The sequence below is a fragment of the Archocentrus centrarchus genome, chromosome 8, assembly GCF_007364275.1.
Source record: "Archocentrus centrarchus isolate MPI-CPG fArcCen1 chromosome 8, fArcCen1, whole genome shotgun sequence".
NCBI lineage: Eukaryota > Metazoa > Chordata > Actinopteri > Cichliformes > Cichlidae > Archocentrus > Archocentrus centrarchus.
The window spans coordinates 21,812,427-21,834,859 of NC_044353.1; the positions used below are offsets into that span (position 1 = coordinate 21,812,427).

At 38.8% G+C, this 22,433-nt stretch overlaps 1 protein-coding gene, 2 long non-coding RNA genes and 1 pseudogene across 3 annotated transcripts; 3 read left to right on the forward strand and 1 right to left on the reverse strand.

The window, feature by feature from the left end:
* Nucleotides 1-655: 655 nt before the first annotated feature.
* LOC115784916 (immunoglobulin lambda-1 light chain-like) lies at nucleotides 656-6,355 on the forward strand (annotated as a pseudogene).
* Nucleotides 6,356-8,337: 1,982 nt separating this feature from the next.
* LOC115784182 (immunoglobulin lambda-1 light chain-like) lies at nucleotides 8,338-11,899 on the reverse strand. Its single transcript, XM_030735302.1, has 4 exons — nucleotides 11,845-11,899; nucleotides 11,432-11,754; nucleotides 9,746-9,779; nucleotides 8,338-8,823 (listed from the first exon to the last, which is right to left on the reverse strand). Exons 1-4 carry the CDS (start codon nucleotides 11,882-11,884, stop codon nucleotides 8,501-8,503), a joined length of 720 nt encoding a protein of 239 aa, XP_030591162.1. The 5' UTR covers nucleotides 11,885-11,899; the 3' UTR covers nucleotides 8,338-8,500.
* Nucleotides 11,900-13,289: 1,390 nt separating this feature from the next.
* Nucleotides 13,290-14,944, forward strand: LOC115784183 (uncharacterized). Its single transcript, XR_004020275.1, has 3 exons — nucleotides 13,290-13,341; nucleotides 14,542-14,635; nucleotides 14,827-14,944. It is a non-coding gene; the product is annotated as an uncharacterized LOC115784183 (long non-coding RNA).
* A 473-nt stretch (nucleotides 14,945-15,417) lies between these two features.
* Nucleotides 15,418-16,149, forward strand: LOC115784184 (uncharacterized). The gene is made up of 3 exons (XR_004020276.1): nucleotides 15,418-15,741; nucleotides 15,860-15,953; nucleotides 16,059-16,149. It is a non-coding gene; the product is annotated as an uncharacterized LOC115784184 (long non-coding RNA).
* The last annotated feature ends 6,284 nt before the right edge of the window (nucleotides 16,150-22,433 follow it).

The window sequence follows — 22,433 nt, forward strand, 5'->3', positions numbered from 1 at the left end:
TTAGGGTGTGACTTGGTTTGAAGGGGTTTAAATACCTGGGTCTCTCCACCATTTGGTTGAGAACTGAAGAAGCCTTTCGGATGAGAGGTGAAACGTCTTCAAGAAACAAAAAGAAGTCCAGTCGCCTTTTTCAAGCTCCAGAGACTACATGTATTGTATTTGATCTGTTAACAGCATCGCTGTGATATTACTAATAATTAGAAGTAGTTGTATGGACAGTGATTCAGAAAGAAGGGACAACACAGAGTTAGGAGTGTGACTATAACAACCAGATAAAAATGGTAGATCCACCTAATTACATATACTTTGATTTTCAGCTTAATTAACAGGATAAATACATACAACAGAGAGATTTATGGTGTTCACAGAAGATTAATCCCAGCAAATTGGGTCAACAGTATATCCTGAATTCAAATATATTTGTAGATAATAAATAAAACTGCTGTAAACTCAAAACATATTTGGTAGACTTATTGTTTTTTAAATAAACATTTAAGAATATTTGAAAAGTAGTTGAGTTGCTATCAAATAGTTTTAAGTATTGAGACTCCTCCTCCTCTGCTTATCCTCTCCTTAGTCCTTATAAGTTTCACTCTCTTCATCCCTCAGTTCACCTCTCAGCTGGACAGCAAAGAGAATACACCACATTTTCAACATGCAGGGGACCCTCTGCACTCTTATTGCTGTTCTAGCATGTAAGAGAGCTTTCTGGTTGATTTTAAAGCCTGTACTTACAGACATAAACATTTCATTAATGTTTCTTTTTCTCTGACAGGTGTGGATGCTGCAAAAGTGTTGACCCAGACACTGCTGTGCTCACAGTTTCTCCAGGAGAGAGGTTCTGCTCAAATGCAACATTCAGAGACCTGAAAGCTATTATGTAAACTGGTACAAAACAGTCCCTGGTTCTACTCCTCAGTATCTTCTGAGATTTTACCAGTCTTACACAGCTCACCTGAGTTTGGAACAGGAATCTCCTCAGACCGATTTAACTCCAAAGCCCTCATCAAACATTGATTATCAGTTTATCATTAAGCGGGGCAGAAGCAGGAGACTCTGCAGTGTATTACTGTGCCACATGGGACAACTCTGCAAAGGAGAGCGTATCACAGTGATTCACACTGTGACAAAAACCTCTTTATTAAATACTTCTGCTTCTTCCTGACTCTTTGCCATGTCATTTACAATGACTGTGTTGTCTGCTGTAATGAATAAAAAACAAAATTCATCAAAAATATCCATCCCTCCAGCCACCGTTCTGATAAAAATATAAAAGAAATACATAAATATAAATTCAAACACGTGTTATCAGTTGAAAACTATTGCAGAGATCAAAGTGCCAATGAGTGCCCAAAAAACACCAATGCACTGAATGTTTTATTTAGTTGCATTTATGTATGAAATATCCTCCTGCATCATCCAATGCTTCTTATTTGTATTCATCCATAACACAACAGAGAACATATTACAAGAACAAAAAATAAATGCAAGTCAATTGTAAATCTATTTTACTTGATTACATTTAATTTTTGGAAGACAACTTTCAGCATCAGCAAGTTAGACATGAAGCTTCTTTTATTCCACACTTCTGAAAGTGTGTAAATTTGGTATAACATCAAACTAAATGCAGAAGAAAATCATCAGAGTTTTGGAAATAAACAGACTGATGAAAGGAATGAGATGTTGACAGTGAAAGTTGGTCTCACAGGATGTTTCAGTTCCTCTGCCCTCATTAGTGAGAGTCAGGAGGTTTTTGTACAGCCATGAGTACAAACTGAATCACTGTGGTATTTGGACAAGGAACCAAGCTGACTGTGACAAGTAAGTACTTTTAATTTGATCATTAAAATTGTTGCTTCGCTCAACTTAGGTCTGCTTTAAAATGTATCATTGTTTTAAGTTAATAAAATATGTTTTTGTCCAGCTGTTTTCTTCTGTCTGTAGTAACTAACATTTTTACTTAAGTTAAAATATGGAGTTAAAGATAAAAATCTGACTGAAGTTTATTATAGGGGTATATTTTATTTCACAAAGACTGAACAATAATAACTGATTACAACTGTGTGATCTGCTTTAGATGATTACTTGTCCTTACCTTAAGTGATTTATTACCTTCATCCATTACTGTGTCTTTCTTGATGAAGATGATGTTAGGTCTTAACATGTGTTTTCCATTTATGTGTTTGGACATGAAATTTCTGCTGCTGTAGATGATTAGTTCAACTTATTTTGGCAGATTCAATATTTTTTCAATTTAAGACATTATTTAATTGTAAATAAATATTCAGCCATTATTGTCGATTGCTCGATTCTCAGATGTTCTAGATTTATTCTTTCATTTCCACCTCGTTCCTGATTGTCCTTCTATGTATTTTCAGGCTCCAGCCTCCCTGCTCCTGTCCTCACAGTCTTCCCTCCATCCAGTGCTGAGCTCCAGTCCAACAAAGCCACTCTGGTCTGTCTGTCCAGTCAGTCTGGACCTTTGCAGATGTGACCTGGTCGGCTGCTGGGAGTCCAGTGAGCAGTGGGGATCTCTACCAGCACTGCTGTTCAGAGACCAGACCACACTTTCCAAATCAGCAGCTCTCTGACCATCCAGACTCAGACTGGAACATGGATAAGGTTTACACATGTAAAGTGTCTTTGGGCTCCCAGACTTCAGAGAAAACCATCCAGAAGTCAGGATGTCCCGCTGAATAGTAGAGGACCAGAATGAGCATTTAAAATCTGCTTTTTTACTGCTTCCATGTGAACTTTCATTACAAAGATCACTGTTAGAAATCAGAATAAAGCAAAAGGTTAAGCATTGTGTTCATTTTGTCATTTTTTTTCCTTGTTGGTAAATAAATAATAACACACTGTTTGTGTTGCTGAAACATAAATTCAAAGTGACTGAAGAGAATCTGTAAAATCTTTGCTGAGGAGCACACAGAGGAGGAGAATATGATTCAGTCTTTCTACCATAGTTAAAATACATTAAAAATACTGATACAGTCCATGCTGTACCATATTTGTACACTAGAGAGCAGAAATTCCTAATTATACCAAAGCATAGAAACTGGTTTCAAATGTTGGTTGTAAACATGCAAATAAACCTTCACACTCAGTTAGTGAAGCATCAGCTCTCTGCTGCTCCCTCTCTGCCTGTCCAGGATGCACCTGCAGGTCTCAGGATCTCGTTTCTAACTTCATGTAAATGAAGAAGAATGAGATGGAACTGTCCCTGACTGGATATGTTTCATTTTACAATAATTTACTAAATCAGAGGCAGTTAACTGAATGCTGGTTTGGTTTGGTTTAAGAATAGCATTGGTTATCAGAGAAACTTTAAATGGAGTCAGCTGTGCGACTCATGTTTCCTGCAGCTCTGCTGCTGTCACATGAAGGTTTGCTCTCAAAGGGTTATTTTTATGTTGAACATTTAGTTGCCGTTATTCATCTTTTGTCTAATTTTCCTCTCATTTCCACTTTTAAGCTTTTTTTTTTACAGTGTGAAGTTTCAAGTTGAAAGCTTGTTAAAAATTGCCTCCAATGTTTTGGGGCATCACATTTACAACAGTCTGACATTATGAGCCCATTGTTGTGGAACGTCAGCACAAGTCTCTGACAACTCTTCTTTTCACTTCAGATATCCACAATTTACCAAATCATGGAATCAGAGCTCAGACAGACACTGTCTACTTAATGTCACTGAAAACTGTCAAGGATCCAATTGTGTGTAGAAAGTATAAAAGTAAAATATAATTAAAATTAAAAAACAGCAAATTTACAGTAAGATGATATTATAATGGGGTGACAGTTGTGACACATCAGCAACACCATTAGTTACAAATGCAGTCATGATGAAAGGCTCCTCCTCCTCATAGTTGTATTAAATGGCTCCTCCAGCACCTCCTCTCTTCATCCTACAAAGCAGTAACATCTCTTTCAGAGTTACAGGTTTATTCTGGGCTCACACTGACAACAGGCTGGTGGACTCTCTGCGCTCTCATCACTGCTCTAACATGTAAACACTTTGACTTATACTGCAGACTTACACACAGATGTCAGTGTGTTTCTCTTGACTCCATGTCTTCTTGTTGTCTGCAGGTGTGAGTGGTGTGACGGTGGTGACACAGAAACCTGTTGTATCAGTGAGGAGAGGAGAGACAGCCACCATGGACCTGTAACCTGGGGACTGTTACTACAGTGCTGCTTCTTTGGTATAAACAGATTCCAGGAGGAGTTCCTCAGCTTGTGCTGTATTGGTATTATAGCTGGAGTTCTCCAACCTATGGCTCTGGGTTCTCCTCTCCAAAATTCACATGCACTCATCAGTCAACAACAGATTATCGTTTGATCATCAGCAATGTGGAGGAGGGAGACTCTGCAGTCTATTACTGTCAAACATGGGAGAGCTCTGTTGCTGTATCACAGTGATTTATGCTGTGACAAAAACCTCTTCACTCACATTTCTGCTTTTTGACTCTCTTTCACTTGCTGATAAGCAAACTCAGTGTAAACCCAACCACCAACAGGTAACAGTCAAACATTTAAACATTGATCTGCTCTTTTTTTTCTTTTTTGATTCAGTTTGAGGTTCATCATTGAAAATATTTTAGCAAAGCACTAAAACATGCACACCTCCTTCACCCACATCTTTTCATCCTTAAACAAGGCTTAAATACATGCTTGTCTCAGTGCCTACATAGAGACATATTTTACATTTCCCTCTGCACTAAAAGTGACAGTAATCAGATTGTTTTATCCAAAGGTTAACTTATACATGACTGAAAAAGAGTTATTAGTATAAATTGTATGTGTAAGGTAGCAAGAAAATGCAGACATGTGAGGATAAGGACATCAGAGATAAACATTTACTTCTGTTATAACTGCTCACATCGCTCAATGAGTAAAAATCAAATCATTCAGTCTGGAACAGAACAAATTACACTTTATTAACGGTGTTTAAAGCACATTGTTATGAAATATAAACAGACTGATGAGGGGAATGAGATGCTGACAGTGAAAGTTGGTCTCAGCAGGATGTTTCAGTTCCTCTGCCCTCATTAGTGAGAGTCAGGAGGTTTTTGTACAGCCATGAGTACAAACTGAATCACTGTGGTATTTGGACAAGGAACCAAGCTGACTGTGACAAGTAAGTACTTTTAATTTGATCCTGAAACAGGAGATATTTTCTGATGACTTAGTGTTTATGCCTTGATGTCTTATTTTTCAGAGTTTATTTGTTGTTAAGCGTAAAAGTTGCTGTTTTATACAATGTACAAGCAACAGATGTGACCAGCAGTTTGAATGCAGTTGAACTTCTTTAATTAGAGTCCACAGAAACAAACACTGACCTTGATCATTGCTATGAAGTAATAACTCTGTTCAACTTTAAGAAGATATTTTTCAAGAGCCATTTTTTGGAAATGATTCCATTTTCTTTCAGTAGTAACAAAGTATTTTTTCTAAAGGTAAAACATTGAGAAAATTTACATTCTGAGCTTAATTTGTCTCAGTTCCACAACTACTTCTCATTGTGTCTGAAGTTTGTTTATAGCTGCCTCTGCTTTATTTCACAAAGATTAAAAAATATTAACTGATGTAAAAGAAAAAACGTGTTCATTATTTTTGTGTTTGAAAGTTTTATCATTTCTACTCCTTTAGATGTTTATTTGTACTTGTTTTGTTTATAGTTGATTTAGTCTATGACATTATTAGTAAATATTATATTTATCCATTACTGCCTCTTGATTGACAATGATGTTATTTATATAAGTTTTATTTATTTATTTTGTAGGACTTTAAATAATTTTCCAGCACATTTGTTTGTACAGTAAATTTCTGCTGCTGTGAATGATTATAGCTAGTTACATGTATTTTGGCACATGCTGTATTTTTCATTTTTATGAGATCTTAATATTTAATGGTAAATACTGTCATCATCCATTACTGTCGCTTGCTCAATTCTCAGACATTTTTAGTTTTATATTCCTTCATTTCCACTTCGTTCCTGATTGTCCTTCTCTGTATTTTCAGGCTCCAGCCTCCCTGCTCCTGTCCTCACAGTCTTCCCTCCGTCCAGTGCTGAGCTCCAGTCCAGCAAAGCCACTCTGGTCTGTCTGTCCAGTCAGTCTGTGCATTTGCAGATGTGACCTGGTCGGCTGCTGGGAGTCCAGTGAGCAGTGGGGTCTCTACCAGCACTGCTGTTTCAGAGACCAGACCACACTTTCCAAATCAGCAGCTCTCTGACCATCCAGACATCAGACTGGAACATGGATAAGGTTTACACATGTAAAGTGTCTTTGGGCTCCCAGACTTCAGAGAAAACCATCCAGAAGTCAGGATGTCCCCCTGAATAGTAGAGGACCAGATGAGCATTTAAAATCTGCTTTTTTACTGCTTCTGCTGTTTGCAAAGTTCACATGTTAGAAATCAAGAATAAAGCCAAAAGGTTTTAAGCATTGTGTTCATTTTTCTTGTCATTAAACAGGCATTTACAGGAATTGCTGTGTTATACTGACTAAATAAAAGCATTTTATTACATATTATGTTTCCTTGTTGTAAACAGAATAATAACACACTGTTTGTGTTGATGGTAACAAATTCAATGTGACTGAAGAGAACCTTGTTCAGTCTCCTTCCCATAGTTAATAAATATATAAAAAAATATAGTCAAAATACATGCTGAGCCATATTTGGACACTAGAGAGCATCATTTCATAATTCTGCCTGGGTACAAAAGTACAAAACAACTTGCAGATAAATCTTCACACTCAGTTAGTGAAGCATCAGCTCTCTGCTCCTCCCTCTCTGCCTGTCCAGGAAGCACCTGCAGGTTTCAGGATCTTTTATAACTTCATGCAAATGAAGAAGTATCAGCTCTGTGTAAAATGACATGGAACTGACTCAGACTGAAAAAGTTCCACTTTACTATAATTTGGTAATCAGAGGCAGTTAACTGAATAATGATTTGGTTGGTCTCAGAAAGACTCAGTTTTTTATCAGAGAAACACTAAATGGAGTCGTTCCTGCAGCTCTGTTTCTGTCATATGAAGTTTTGTTTTGAATGGTTATAAGTGTCACCTACTGTTTTGGAGCGTCACATTTACAAACAGTCTGGTCTCATTTTCTGACATTTAGTCCGTTTTTTTTAGATGATCTTATAGTGGAAAGTCATCAAAGATTTGATTAGTCAGAGAAATGTGTATCTAAAATCTCTAAATGCCTCCATAACGTTTTTAATTAAAAATCTGAGTTGATATTTTCTTTCCTGTTGAATTTTTATTTACCTTTTGTCATTTCAGAAAAATTTAACAAAGCTACAATTCTGTACTTTACTGCAACTGTTAAAAATTTAAATCTAACTGCAGAAAATAAAGACTTCAGGCTTTTTACATCTTATTCAGGCCATGGAGAGAGTAACCATTTCATTTAAAAAAAAAAGGATGAGTGTGTTTTAATAGGACAACAAGCAGTAGACAACAATAACTTATTAACTTAGGGAGCTATTGACTGTCTTCTATCACTGCTCCAGCAACAGTGTGCTGACTTACTGCATTCCCATGTGGTTCTACAGCTGAACCATGGCACACAACAGAAGGTAATTAACAATGCCCAGAAAATCATTGGCCGCCCTCTCCCCTCCCTGATTGACCTTCACAGCACCCACTGTCTCAGGAGGGCACGCAGCATCCTGAGAGTCAGCACACACCCAGGACACCATTTGAACTGTTATAGGCGATGGAAGGAGATTCGGGGCTCTGATGGTGCAGACTAAAAGACTAAGGGACCGTTTTTACAACAAATCAACAGCCCTGATCAATGCTGATATCTGTCTTCATCTGAAAGGCTGCTATTTAAATGAGCAATTGAGTGATTTTATTTCTTATTTATTTTGTGTATGTCTTATGTTGCACTGATTTGTTATACAGCCCATAGAGTGTTTCTTTTATAATGAACAAAGCTATTCTCAGACCAACTGCCTCTAATTTACCAAATTATAGTAAAATAAAAATTTCCACTCACAGACATTTCCATTTCATTTTACAGAGAGTTGATACTTCTTCATTTACATGAAGTTATAAAAAGTCCTGAGACCTGCAGGTGCATCCTGAGAACGCAGCACGGGAGGAACCAAGAGGTCATGCTTCACTAACTGAGTGTGAAGATTTATTTGCAAATTTAAAACCAGCATTTTGAGCCAGTGACACATGTGCCTACTAGGGCTGAAATGTGAAATGATGCTCTCTAGTGTACAAATATGACACAGCATGTATTTTGACAATATTTTAACAATGGTAAGAAGAACAAATTCTCCTCATTTAAGTTGAGCAGGTTTTAATAAAATGCTTTTATTGAGTCAGTGAATACAGCAATTCTAGTAAATACTTGTTAATGATAAACAAATGCACTCGTGGCTTAAAACTTTTTCTTTATTCTGATTTCTAACATGTGAACTTTGCAAACAGCAGAAGCAGTAAAAAAGCAGATTTTAAATGCTCATTCTGGTCCTCTACTATTCAGTGGGACATCCTGACTTCTGGATGGTTTTCTCTGAAGTCTGGGAGCCCAAAGACACTTTACATGTGTAAACCTTATCCATGTTCCAGTCTGATGTCTGGATGGTCAGAGAGCTGCTGATTTGGAAAGTGTGGTCTGGTCTCTGAACAGCAGTGCTGGTAGAGATCCCACTGCTCACTGGACTCCCAGCAGCCGACCAGGTCACATCTGCAAAAGGTCCAGACTGACTGGACAGACAGACCAGAGTGGCTTTGCTGGACTGGAGCTCAGCACTGGACGGAGGGAAGACTGTGAGGACAGGAGCAGGGAGGCTGGAGCCTGAAAATACAGAGAAGGACAATCAGGAACAAGGTGGAAATGATGTAATAACAACTGGAAATGTCTGATAATCGAGAAAGAGACCATAATGATGATGATATTCATTGCTAAATAATATCTCATAAACATGAGAAAGATATAGCGTCAGCCAAAATAAGCAGAAACAATCTCCCACAACAGCAGGAATTTCATGTACAAAAACATGAACAGGAAAAAATTTTTTCAAATCCTCTAAAATACATAAAAGTTAAATTCTACAACATTGATCAGGCTTTTAGATCTTTTTACCATCATCAACGGTGACCTATGATAACCTTCAGACACAGCAGGGCTAGTTTTCAAACTAAGACATATTAAGGTCAAATTATATACACTCTAACTTAATGTTATAACTTTAAAACTGACAGAATGTGTAATGGACTATGATTTTCAAAACTGTTCTTAAAAATGTCAAAACAAAGTAAAATAATATAATACTATTTCTTAGAAGAATGATCCTGTACTAATTGGTCCCCATCTGTTTCTATTCACTGTAATAAAATACATGCAGATAAAAGCACTGAGAAAAATTCAAACTTTTGTCCATTGTCTAAAACAAAGTTTAGTCTGGTATCAAAGCTGTCATACAGACAGGAAGATCAGTCTAAACTTAAAAAAAGAGAAAGAAATAAAATCATAAACAACAAATTAACAGAAAATGACTCCTGTTGATCTTGTTAATGATCATTTGATTAATCAGTAAAAGAAAATCTATCTTGATCATGGATCAATTGCTTACTTACTAAGACTAATGTCTAAAATGAAGATTGAACCTGCAGCAGGTGGTATGAAAATATAAAAGGCTAATCGGTCTGAAAATTTCAACATATGAAATCATTTGTTATCAGTAAATCATTTTTTTTTTCCAGTTAAAAGTACTTACTTGTCACAGTCAGCTTGGTTCCTTGTCCGAATACCACGGTGATTCAGTTTGTACTCATGGCTGTACAAAAACCTCCTGACTCTCACTAATGAGGGCAGAGGAACTGAAACATCCTGTTGAGACCAACTTTCACTGTCAGCATCTCATTCCCCTCATCAGTCTGTTTACACACTATATTGCCAAAAGAATCCACTCACCTATCCATATCACTGAGTTCCTGTGTTCCAGTCACTTCCATGGCCACATGTGCATAAAACCAAGCACCTAGATATGCAGACTGCTTCTACAAACGTTTATGAAAGAATGGGTCACTCTCAGGAGCTCAGTGAATTACAGCATGGTACCATGATAGGATGTCACCTGTGCAACAGTCAGCTGTTAGTGGTGTTATAACAAAATGGAAGTGACTGAGAACAACAGCAACTCAGCCACAAAGTGGTAGAATAAAGTATCTATATATCTAAAATCAAAGAGTAGGGTCAGCAGATGCTGGGGCACAGAGTCTGATGAGGTCACCAACCTTCTACAGACCTTCAAACCTTATGTGACCTTCAGATTCAGGACATTATGGACAATTTGTGCTTCGAACATTGTGCGAACAGTTTAGGAACAGCACGGCCACTTCCTGTTCTTACATAACTGTGCACGAGCACAGCATAACAGCTACCATAAAGACATGGATAAGCGAGTCTGGTGTGGAAGAACTTGACAGGCCTGCACAGAGTTTTGACCTCAACCTAATTCACACCTTCGGTATGAATCAGAGCAGAGACTGCAGGCCAGACACTCTCGTCCAACATCAGTGTCTGACCTCACAAATATGCTTCTGTAAGAATGGTCCAAAATTTCCATAAACACACTCCTAAACCTTATGGTTTATCATTGTCTGGGTCAACACTATCACTGCATCAACGTCTGCCAACAAACAGAAAAAACACGAGTGAAAGGTTACTTCCCCCCAAAAAAAAAAAGGTTGTGAAACAAATGAGAACATCTTAAATGTTCGAGCAATGATGAGAGTGCAGAGGGTCCCCAGCACGTTGTCAGTGTTTGGTGTAAACGGCTCTTTCTGTTCAGCTGAGTTGGGAACAGGACTGTAGTGAGAAGAGGAATGATACTGAAGCTCATAAAGACACAGAGGAGAGGGAAACTAAAGGAGGCGATTCAATTAAATGAGTTTCATTCATAGATCAAATAAATTACGAGTGGTTTCATAGTGTGCCATTCAATTATTACACATTTTTGCTTCATATTCATAATACTGTGCTACTTCACACTCTGTCACAGAATGGCAATCTTTAAAAAGCTGTTGTAAAGGAAACACTGACAGCTAAACTTAATGTAGCTGCATTTTAACTTCATATGAATAAGGTTATTAACCTCATCATGTAACAGTAAACAGTGTTTGTGTAGTCTGAACAATGTCACCTTAACTGCAGCTGAAATGTATCAGTTATCAGAGTTTTAACATTCAGACATGTCTGTCAAATTTCTATCAATTAAAACTCAGCAACATATGCATTTGTATGTTGGTTAAAATGCATGAAACAGAGTAATTCAGTGTTTATTATCTCCAGTGTTTAAACTGAGTTTGCTTGATGAGCCTGTTATCAGCATGTGAAAGAGTGTCAAAAAGCAGAAGTAATAGTGAGGAGGTTTTTGTCAGAGTGTAAATCACTGTGATACCCAATGCTTAGCAGAGCTGTCCCATGTCTGACAGTAATAGACTGCAGAGTCTCCCTCCTCCACATTGCTGATGATCAAACGATAATCTGTTGTTGACTGGTGAGTGGATGTGAATTTTGGAGAGGAGAACCCAGAGCCATATTCTGGAGAACTATAACTATGATGAAACCTCAGCACATACTGAGGAACTCCTCCTGGAATCTGTTTATACCAACGAGCACTACTTCCAGTAACAGTCCCCAGGTTACAGTCCATGGTGGCTGTCTCTCCTCTCCTCACTGATACAACAGGTTTCTGTGTCACCACCGTCACACCACTCACACCTGCAGACAACAAGAAGACATGGAGTCAAGAGAAACACACTGACATGTGAATCCAACACTCAACTACTGAACTAGAAATAGGTTTCATACATGTTAGAGCAGCGATGAGAGCGCTGAGAGTCAGCAGCATGTTGTCAGTGTGAGAATTGAAGTTGTAGCTTCAGAAAGAGATTGTTCTGCTTTTGTAGGATGAGGAGAGGAGGTGTGAACCAGAAAGTCGACAGGAGGAGGAGCTTTTGGCAAACCTGCATAGTTTGTAATGTTTTTGATTAACTTCTTCAGTGGATGATAACGCTGTTGTGTATTTATAGTTATTGGTGTTACAGATGCCTGCCTCCTCTCTGCTAAATATTGCAAAATCGTGTTCCTGTAGTTTATTGTTATAAATTGGTTACTTTGTCCATGCCCTTTAGATTTGTTATTGATGCTTTAACCGTTACCCATTTTTGTTATGGATTAATATGTTAGTCTGTTTGGACAAAAAAAAAACAAAGCAGTACTCAGGTTGGGACAGTACCTTCTTGTTTGACTTGTGTTATAAATGAGGAGGCCTGCAGATGCATCCTGGTACAGAAAAGAGGATGGAGTAGATTTCAGACTGAGCCACACACATACACACACAGTAGAAACATATGAACTTTTGAAGAGACAGCAGACAACATATTTAAAGATTTGTTGTCAAAAGAAACAGATAGATTGATATATTTCACACAATAAAAAGGAGAATACTCAAAACACAACACTATACTAAAGAGAAGTCACATTATTACATAATCCAAACTGCCAAAATGTAAACTTTGGAATGCACTACCATTACATCTGAGCTCTGCAAACTCTACTCTCAAGACTTATTTGTACAGGCTTGCTTTTAACTAGTGGTTTGCGTGTGTATTACTATTGTAGTACTGTGTAATGCTGTTTTTTTTTTTTTTTTTTTTTAGCCTGTCATGTCTGGCAGATCTTGCAAGCAGAACTGTGATCTTGTTAGTGTGTGACCCTTTATTTTATTTGAGTTATTTTTAACATAGTGTGTGACAAATTTTGCCAGAGCTGACAGGCTTAGGAAAAAGAAAGAAAAAGGGAGAGAGAAAGAGAGAGGGGGGGGGGGGGGGGGGGGGGGGGGGGGGTAGAGAGAAAATAAAAAAATAAGATAAAAATAATAGGAAAGAGCACAAGTAAATAACCAAATAATTAATCACTTGTTAAACACAAAAGATACTGACAATACACAGCAAATTCAAAAGTGTTACTTTCCAGAGTTCGAGTATTGTAGAGTTGTTTTTTTTACACTGTGGAGTTCATTAGTAATTAGATACACTTCCAGTGTTGCAAACAGTGTCTCCTATTGGTGTCAGGTATTTCTGCAGTGTTAGTGAGAGTTTATATTAAACTCACTAACTCTCACGGTGTGTATTTGTGATTGAGTCTTCACGGTTCGCATTTTACGTACCGTGCGTGTGCACGTCGGGTGCGTATCTGTTGCGACGTACTCTGAATGCGCATGCACCAAACAAGCAGACGGCGGTTATTTTTCGGCGGGATTAACTAGTTTGGATATAATGCCTTTTCAGACAACAGAAAATACAGGTAAGTACATTGACAGTATGTATGTACATTTAATTTTCACCAAATGTTAGTGGCATCAGCTGACAATTAAATGTATCGCAAGACGTGCTAAATGTCAACTCAAGGCAGATGTACAATTATCGGTGCTAGTTGAAAATTTTTTTTTTTTAAACTAAGGAGACAGACATGTCATTATTCCCACTGATTTTCTCAAAACTGTACTTTCTGTTCCCTCCATGTTATGTTCGCTGTGTTTGCCCTTCTGTCCTGCTCCTTCACCGGTTGCTCTCGAGATCTAGCACCTGCTGCTGATTAGCATTTCCACCTTTAGTGGCTTCTTGTCTTGTAGCGTAACTTAGGACGCCTTAAAGAGTACCAGTCATAGCCGATATAATGCAATGAAAGCCACTATCCCATCCACACCCTAGTTCTTCCGCAATTTTGAAAACTTGCTACGCCATTTTGACCCAACCCTGTTGCACTGTTCTAGCTAGCGGTTGATCGCCAGGCGCCTTGCTGAGATGCCCTCGCACTGGGCTGAGGATTTCACGCTTCACTTCGGAACTCTGCTGTCACTGAATTAATGACGAAACGCTATTATCGCTATTACTGCATTTCATTTTAATTCTGCAGCTCGAGTATCACTGTGTAAGCAGAGCATTCCATACTCTCTGTCGCTGTGTGACGGATTTCCATTATTTGAAAAAAAACAAAAAAAAAAACGACCCTTTAACACGAGTGGATCATCGCTGTTGTGCTGGCTGTGCTGAGAAGGTCAGCTGTTATTTTTTTTTCTTTATTGCAGCTGTAGCCACCAGAACAGGTTGCTATAACCACGACTCTATAAACACACCTAGTCTCCAGCATGGTAGCCAAGCAGCATATCATTCGGCGCTGAATGGCTAATGCTACACACAAACTATATAAAACTTAAAAATTTTAAACGCAGCAAGAAAAAAACAAACAAAAAAACAACACTTAATGGAAGCTGTCTCTCAGCCTTCATTGGGGATGGGCAAACATGGCATTAGCTGCTCCCCTGCCTCAATTTTATTTTTTTTCTTAGTTAGATTAGGCATGACCACAAGGGTCTGCCTTTACACTCTATGAACCAGTGACTGTTAAAACCCATAACAGTTTTGCTCTGCTTGTATGGTGGTGACACTGTTAACATGACCAGGTCACCGTTTAAGTAATGTTGAACTTATATTTTTTTCTCAGATATCTGTGACAATGCTCTTTAAAGTCCAATATGCAGGAAAGAAACGCTACATCAAACTCAATGGAGCGTCATATTCAACATTTTTGAGACAAGGTAATGTTTTTTGGTTTATTCAAGTTGACCTGCTTAAAATCCTACATTATATTTTTGCCTGCATTTTTATATATTTGTTCACCTTTTGTCATAGAAGTAAATTTGCAGGAATATTAGTGATACATAAAGAACTGACAGAATTCTATATTTGAACAATTTAGTAATCTCCAAAAATGTATGTGCATTTACAGCCAAAGAGAAGTTTGACATCCTTGAAGAAACAAATGTATATCTTGTGGATGAAACTGGGACGGAGGTGGATGAAGACGTCTTCAGTGACGTTCTGGAGGAGAAATCCGACATTGTCTGGACTCTCACTGATGCCTCTTCTGTTGAGGGTACAGTAGCACTACAAAATTAGGCCTATATTATTTCATACAACTAAAACTGAAGTATAGAAGTTCAGAAGGTTTTGTTTTTATTTATGTTTTTAGTACTTCAATTACATCACAGACAAAATCATTCTCTCATTGTAGGCACAGATTCTGTAATGGTGGTCCACTATCTCTTTGTATGACTGGTTTCTCCTTAGAATCTCCAATGCCAGTCTTCATGCACAGCACTCTCTCTGTGTCATCACGTTCATCGGGACAGTGATCTTTCGTTCATGTCCCCTAACCGAAAGATGCATTGATGACACCTTGATGATGTCCCCAAGAAGAGATTCAAGTGATGACATTTCCTTACCAGCCAAAGAGGTGATATTTTCACTTTATTTATATAAAATTACTTGGTTTAATTATGTGGGAAATAGTTTCTGAATGGAGTGGGGCCAATCTAATAGCTGTGTGAGACACAGATACTGCATTTCTCCACTATTTTACCTTTCAAATTAAACTTTACATTCTTATTTTAACACAGTTGCATATATTAGCTGCAAACTGAAAAAATGTGAGTGGGTTGACAAATGTATTTGGATGACTGAATAAACCTGTATTTCAATAACTTTGGATGTTTCACACTTTTAAGCTTGTCAAAACACTCCTGGATGCTAAGCCAGGAGGAGAGAAGATACTCAAAGAATACACACAAACAGGGGAGGTTAAAGACCCATTACGACGAAAACTGGTCAACATGGTTGTAGCAGCAATGATTGAGCAGTATGGGTAAGTTGTTTTTGTTACACTTGTAAAGACAGGATACTCAGATACACATGAAAATAAAAATGTCAGGCCATGGAAAAAAGAAATCCTCATCAGAGTCTAATATTAAAATCATGTTAAGGACTGCTCCACCGATGGATGTCAGGACACGTTATGCATTGGGAATTGTCACCCTGTTCCCTTGTCTGAAAGATCCGTACTCTGAAAAAGGATATGTGAGTATTCCCATTGAGTAAAAAGTTTTAGAGAAATATTGTGATAAGTATTTAAGGATTAAACTTTTTTTTTTTTTTCCTGGCAAATAATGTTATTCACTGCAGGAGCACTTTTTTGATTCCAAAAGTAATGAAGGCTACATCGCTTGGAAACTGAAAAACATGCAGCGCGAACTCAGCAGTGGCAGCAGGAGGGCAGCAGCACCAGTCGCGATCCATCGAGCAAGAGAGGACCACAGTTTGCAAGGGCTGTGACTGCGGAGCATCAGTTGGAGGGTGACCAGTGCAGAGAGGCCATTTCCCTTCTGAGGCACACCACAGATGAAAGGCAGATCTTCTTGAAAATGGAACAAACATTTCAGTACAGACAAGCACTGATTCACGATTCTGAGAAGTGTGAGACCCTCCTCAGCGTGTTCCCAAGATTCCTTGATACAAGAGGCCTGGTGAGTCCACTTTGAACAGAAAATCTTAAGATGAAGGCTTTGCTCTAAAATTTTTTTATTCTTCACAGCTGCTTTGATACATTAATAAATCCAGCAAAGCATCTCCCTTTTCTTAATGCTGACATGTACGCATGTGCACACGCCAATCAAGTTTGGCAGTTCCTTTTAACTTTACCTCCTTTAGGTCACATCAGTAATAGTGGCTAGCTGAACGTTATCTTTTCACCTCAACTCAGTGTATCTTGTCTTGTTTTCTCCTGCATTGATGTTCCATGTAATTTATAGTTTAATGTAGATTTTTTTCTTTGTTCTTTTTTTTGTTTTTTTTTTCTTTAAGGTGCTGCAGGATTTCCAAATGATGTTTGGAGAGGAAATCTCATCAAAACTAATGGAAAAGTGGGAAACCTCTTTGAGGCAGAAAGTCATCAAAGAAGCAAACAACCTCACTAGGACGCCGATGCTGGAGTCTCTCCTTCAGTCTGCTCAGGAGAACCCAGAGGACAACGAAGAATCATCAGGTTAGTCCTAGCTTTGGCATACTTCTTTTTAAAATGTGCAGATTATTGGAATCACTTTTTCCATTACATTGACAAAATATCACAACTTAGTTGAATGATGCATTTTTTGCAAATAACCAACAAATGTCTTTTTTTATAGAGCAATTATGAATAGCATATCTGACAGTGTTTCATTTAAATCTTGTAGAGTCTGCCTGGAACAGTGACATGGCAGCACTGTTGCTGTTGGGTACCTTCTGCCTCCACCTCCTAGTGGGAAGAAGAGGGCTGTGAAATCACTGTTCGAGAAGCTCTGAGCCACGTTGTCTGGTTTCACAAAGTAAGTGGCCCCAACCTTGAGTGAAGGTGTGTGTTATAGTGAAGTTGGAAAGCTGTTATCTGATTTTTATTTTTGTTCCACTGAAAATTTTCTTTCAGTCATGCCGCAACCTTCAAGAGACAACAAGCTCAAGTCCAGGGGAGGCAGCCCTACATTTTAGCAGTTGGAACATCGCGTCGCACCATCAATGACTACTACATTGTTGTGGATCGTCAACTCATTCCCTGCAAGGCTAAGTCTTCAATTTCAGCCTTTGATGAACTTTTCAAAGCACACTATGTGTTTGGCATTTCTTATGATCAGGCCCTGCACAATATGTACACATTTGTGCAGACCACCATTTACAATATTGATGTTGGTCTGTGTCATGAAAGCCCCAGGGTGAAGGATCTTAGAGCGAAGCTCCTTAACGGAGTGAACTAAATTAACAAATCGAACAAGATGCTTCAATGTTTTGTTTGCAAGTGTTTGTTTTGCTCTGTCAAAGATTTGGTTCGCCATCTTAAGTTCTCTCATGGCTTTTACCCCGGTTTGAAATTTAAACTGTTATGTGACCAAGACGGCTGTTGTCAGAGATTTTGCACATTTTCAGGCTTTCGAAAACATCTTCATAACAGGCACAGAGCTTGTATTGTGGATAATTTTGAGGTAACACGCCCTAATTTAGCAGTAGATCAGTCATTTGAGTGTTCTTCTGAAGAGCCACCTTGTTCTTCTGAAGAGCCACCACATAGTTTGCAAAGCAGTGAAAGAAATAGGCAAAATACTCAAGAGATGTGTGCATCTCTGATTGGAAAACTGCTTGGCTGCGGTGTGGCAACCACTGTAATAAAGTCTGTTGTACAAACTGTAGAGGAACTTGTAGATGAAGTTCAAACAAATATACAAGATGATGTTCTAAACATATGTTCTGACAATGAGAATTTGAAAGTCCAATTCGAGGATTATTTCAGAAGTGTAGGAAATCCATTCGTGATGTAACACAGAGACAAAATGGAAGAAACATTTTGTGGAAAAATGGGGGGTGGTCGAACCTGTCGAGATTGCCCTTGGCGTACGGTATGATGCACGAAGAAATCAAACCTCCTGTACATATGATCAGGTTCCAGTAACAGACAAGTTTGTTTACATTCCCATATTAGAGACTTTAAAATTTATTTTTTCCAACAAAGAGATATGTAGCCATTTTGTTCAGCCTTCAGGTCAACATGGAGTGTACAAAGATTTCTGTGATGGTAGTTATTTTAAATCTCATCCCCTCTTCTCCAACAACAAAAATGCTCTTCAAATTCAGATTTTCTTGACGAGTTTGAAACTGCTAATCCACTTGGGTCTAAACATGAATTCATAAAATTGGAAGCATCTACTTTGTTCTTAGAAACTTGAGTCCAAAATTAATTCTGCTCTCATGAATATCCATCTTGTTGCACTATTTCACAGTCAGGATGTTAAAAAGTATGGCATCAACTCAATCTGGAGCCCCTGGTACATGATCTGAAAATCCTTGAGTCCTCAGGAATCGGTGTCCCTTTTTCCAAAAATCCAGTTCATGGAACAGTAGCACAAGTCACTGGGGACAATTTAGGTTGCATACACTGCTTGGATATGTTGAATCTTTCAGTGCTAACTATTTTTGCCGTTTTTGTGTGGCTAACAAAGATGTCTGTCAAAGCTTTTCACTGATGATGAACCAGACTTGATACCTGCGCAACAAAGAACTCCATGTTCAGCATTGCCTTGATATAGAGGACCCTACAGTGGCGTCATCATTTGGGGTGAAGCGAATTTGCTACTCAATGATCTGCAGTATTTTAATGTCTCTGACAACTATGCTGTTGACATTATGCATGACATACTGGAGGGTGTCGGGCAATTGGAGTTAAAGTTACTTTTGGTCACCTCTCGGACAATAAAATCATATCCAAATATGAGGCCACTGAAAGAATATACTCATACAACTATGGATATCTTGAACGAAAGAATCGTCCCAACAGAATAAACTTGGAGCAGATGAGTAATTCCATAGGTCTAAATGCTCTTCAGACATTTTGTTTGATTAGAAATGTCCCACTAATATTTGGAGATGTCGTGCCAGAAGGCAATGCTTATTGGAGACTATTGCTGCTGCTGCTTCAAATTCTCAATATTGTTGTTTTCACCAGTCATACAGAAGGGATGACCATTTGTTTGAAGCATCTCATTATTGATCATCATCAGCTGTTCAAAGAGCTCTACCCACAGCAAAACTTGATACCCAAACACCACCTTCATGATCCATTATCCCAGGATCATACGAAAAATTGGCCCAATTCTTCACTTTTGGTCAACCAGATTTGAGGCAAAGCACAAGTTTTTTAAGAACACTGTAAAAATTTCAAAAAACTCACTAAGACATTAGCCCAAAAACATCAAATGGCAATAGCGTACCACTGGGAGTCATTGCCTTTGAAAGGCGTTGATTCTGGACCTGTAAAGACAGTGAAAGTGTATGAGTTAACAAATGGGGACATGGTGGCAGATAACCTGCATGCTGACATTGAACTGTGAGGTGGATGTGGTGTCTTGGGTTGCCTGTTATGGCACAGAGTATCGCCCTGGTCTCATTGTGTGTTCCAAGATTGAAGATGGAATGCCAATATTTAGTCAAATAAGTGACATTATTGTTTTTGCTGGGAATTATTTTCTTGTGTTGAACACTTGAGACGCTTGGATTTGATGAGCATTTTCACCTCCTACCATGTGGCGAAGGGAAATGAGTTTGATGCTTCTCTTCTGAGGGTTGACCAGTTGCAGTTTTTCCAACCTTTTGACCTTCAGACAACATATGGTTTTGAGAGGAATGATCTGTATGTGGTTCTTGTACATGTGCTGTTGTAGAAGACATTGACAGAGAATTTGTTCTTGTTTTAGACTAACTCTTTCCACAAACTTGTTCAGTACAAACTTACTTTCCTCAAGTTGCGTATATTTTTGAACTCTGATGACATAATGCTATTTTTAACACTTCAGTTACCTGTTTTAAAAATAAAGTCTACTTGGACTTTCTGTTGTTGGTTGCTCATTCATGTGTAAAATTATCTTTAAAGTAAGAGTTAATATTTCTAATTAATGTTAAATTGTAGCTTTGTAGGTGTGCATAAATGAAAAAGAGGGAGTTGTTGGATTTTAACCCTTTTACTACCGCAGGGGTCAGGGTCATCGTGACCCCTGTGGTAGTAGAAGGGTTAAAGCTATAGTACGCAGTGATACAAGTGTCAAAGATCAAATCTATAAGCTAGAATTCACTCTGTTTTGGTGATGAATAGGCTCTCTTTTCCATGGTACATTGTACTCCATATCATATAGATTAGACACCCTGTCAGAGTTTATTTTTATTCTCTGTCAGTCTGGAAAGAGTCGAATGATATCATTAAAAGAGTTCATTTATACTCTTAAAGTGTAAGAATTTTACACTATTCTGGTGTTATTTATTTAACTCCAATGTCCAGTGTGTTTTCAACACTCGGAATTTGGACCCAAATGATCACCGAGTTCGTGTAAACTTTACTCTTAAAGTGTAAAATATACACTTCACAATTTGCTGTGTACTTGCAAAATTAAAAATTGTGTGGGGGGAAAAAAAAATGCTTGGTTACACAAACCAACCATTTTGTATTATGATTACGTGGGTGTTTGTGTCTGTGTCATGAAATGTACTTACCAATGAGGGCAGAAACGCCGTAGCTCTGCCCATCAGAGGCTAGAGGCAGGCACAGAAGCCCCAGGAAGCCCAGGCCACCAGCAGCCCATCAAGACCTATGAAGACCCGCGGCCGCTCATTCCAAAGACAACCGTACACCCACCCCAGGGACCCCCCCCCCCCCCCCCCCCCCCCCCCCCCCCCCCCCCCCCCCCCCCCCCCCCCCCCCCCCCCCCCCCCCCCCCCCCCCCCCCCCCTCCCCCCCCCACCCCCCCCCCCCACCACACCAAAGAAGCCAATGCAGCCTCGCGCCGCAGCCCCCAGGGGAGCAGGTCAACAACCACGTCAGAACATCCAGCCCCACCCAGGAACCCGGAGGCACCCACACCCCAGGGGGACAGGGGGGAGGAGGCAACCAGCAAGGAGTGGCCAGGAGGCAAGGCACAGGCCCAGACCCAGGTCCAGCCATACATACAAACACACACGCACACCCGCAAGCACACCCATGTACACATTTATGCACAAATACACATACATGCACATACACACTCACCCACACACGTAAACATAGATACACCATACGTACACATCCACTCACCCACCCATACTCACGAAGACTGTGACAAAAACAAGACACACATTCATCCATAGCTACCCCACCCTCTGAAGATGGGGCGAGTGGAAACCACCCCAGGGCCAACAGTGACCCCAAGACGCCGCCAGCCCAGTCCCCAAAGAACCACCCGACCCCCACCTCAGGCGAGGTGTAAGAAATCAGGGTGTGAGATGACCCCTGCCCCCCACTTGTAAGTGTATGTGTTTATGTTTGTGAATGAATAAGGTTGTATAGGGTGCAGTATAAAATTGAGCGGACAGTTGTGCCACAAGCACCAACTGTGTAATATAGTACTGTGTAATATTGTTAATTGGTGTGATGAATTTGTGATCATTATCTAGAAAGGTGCTATATAAAAAATCGTACTTACTTACTTACTTAAAAATAACTGTTGCAATCATAGAGTTTAATGAGCTACAAGTAGTAAAATAATATTTTTTTGTAAAACAAGTTATTTTTGTTCTCCGAACTTTTACAGATGTGTTCAGGTTCAGGTTCCACAGAAATAAAATGCAGTATGTAACTGTCTGGTGAAGGAATGAAAAACCACAGTATTTTTTTTTTTTTTAGGTATATGATCTTCAGTGTGTTTTTACATGAAGCTTCACTTCCACCTCGGAGATGTCTGTCTACAACTTGTGTTTACTGCACAGTCTCAGTGCTTGGAAAAGATTCTGGTTTTGCACTTTTGTTTTCTTGCATTTTAGTACATTTTTAGATTTATCATAAAGTCCACTCACTTGCATTATTTTATAATGTCTTTTATAAGGTATTTTTAGAAGTTATTTATGTCTTATCCATATTGATTCTGTATCTATGAAGATACAATGCAGAATTAATGGAATGAAATTTTATTCATTTGTACACTGCGTGTATAGTTGAATGACAGTAAAAGTCTATTT

What these genes read in the sequence shown, in the direction of transcription:
- LOC115784182 (XM_030735302.1), bottom strand. Translation starts at nt 11,884, where the DNA reads ATGCTGCTGACTCTCAGCGCTCTCATCGCTGCTCTAACAT. An exon ending in ACAGCTCTGCTAAGCATTGG is followed by an intron (nt 9,780 to 11,431) that starts GTATCACAGTGA and finishes TGAATCACCGTG; the next exon opens with GTATTCGGACAAGGAACCAA. An exon ending in AACCAAGCTGACTGTGACAA is followed by an intron (nt 8,824 to 9,745) that starts GTAAGTACTTTT and finishes CTGTATTTTCAG; the next exon opens with GCTCCAGCCTCCCTGCTCCT.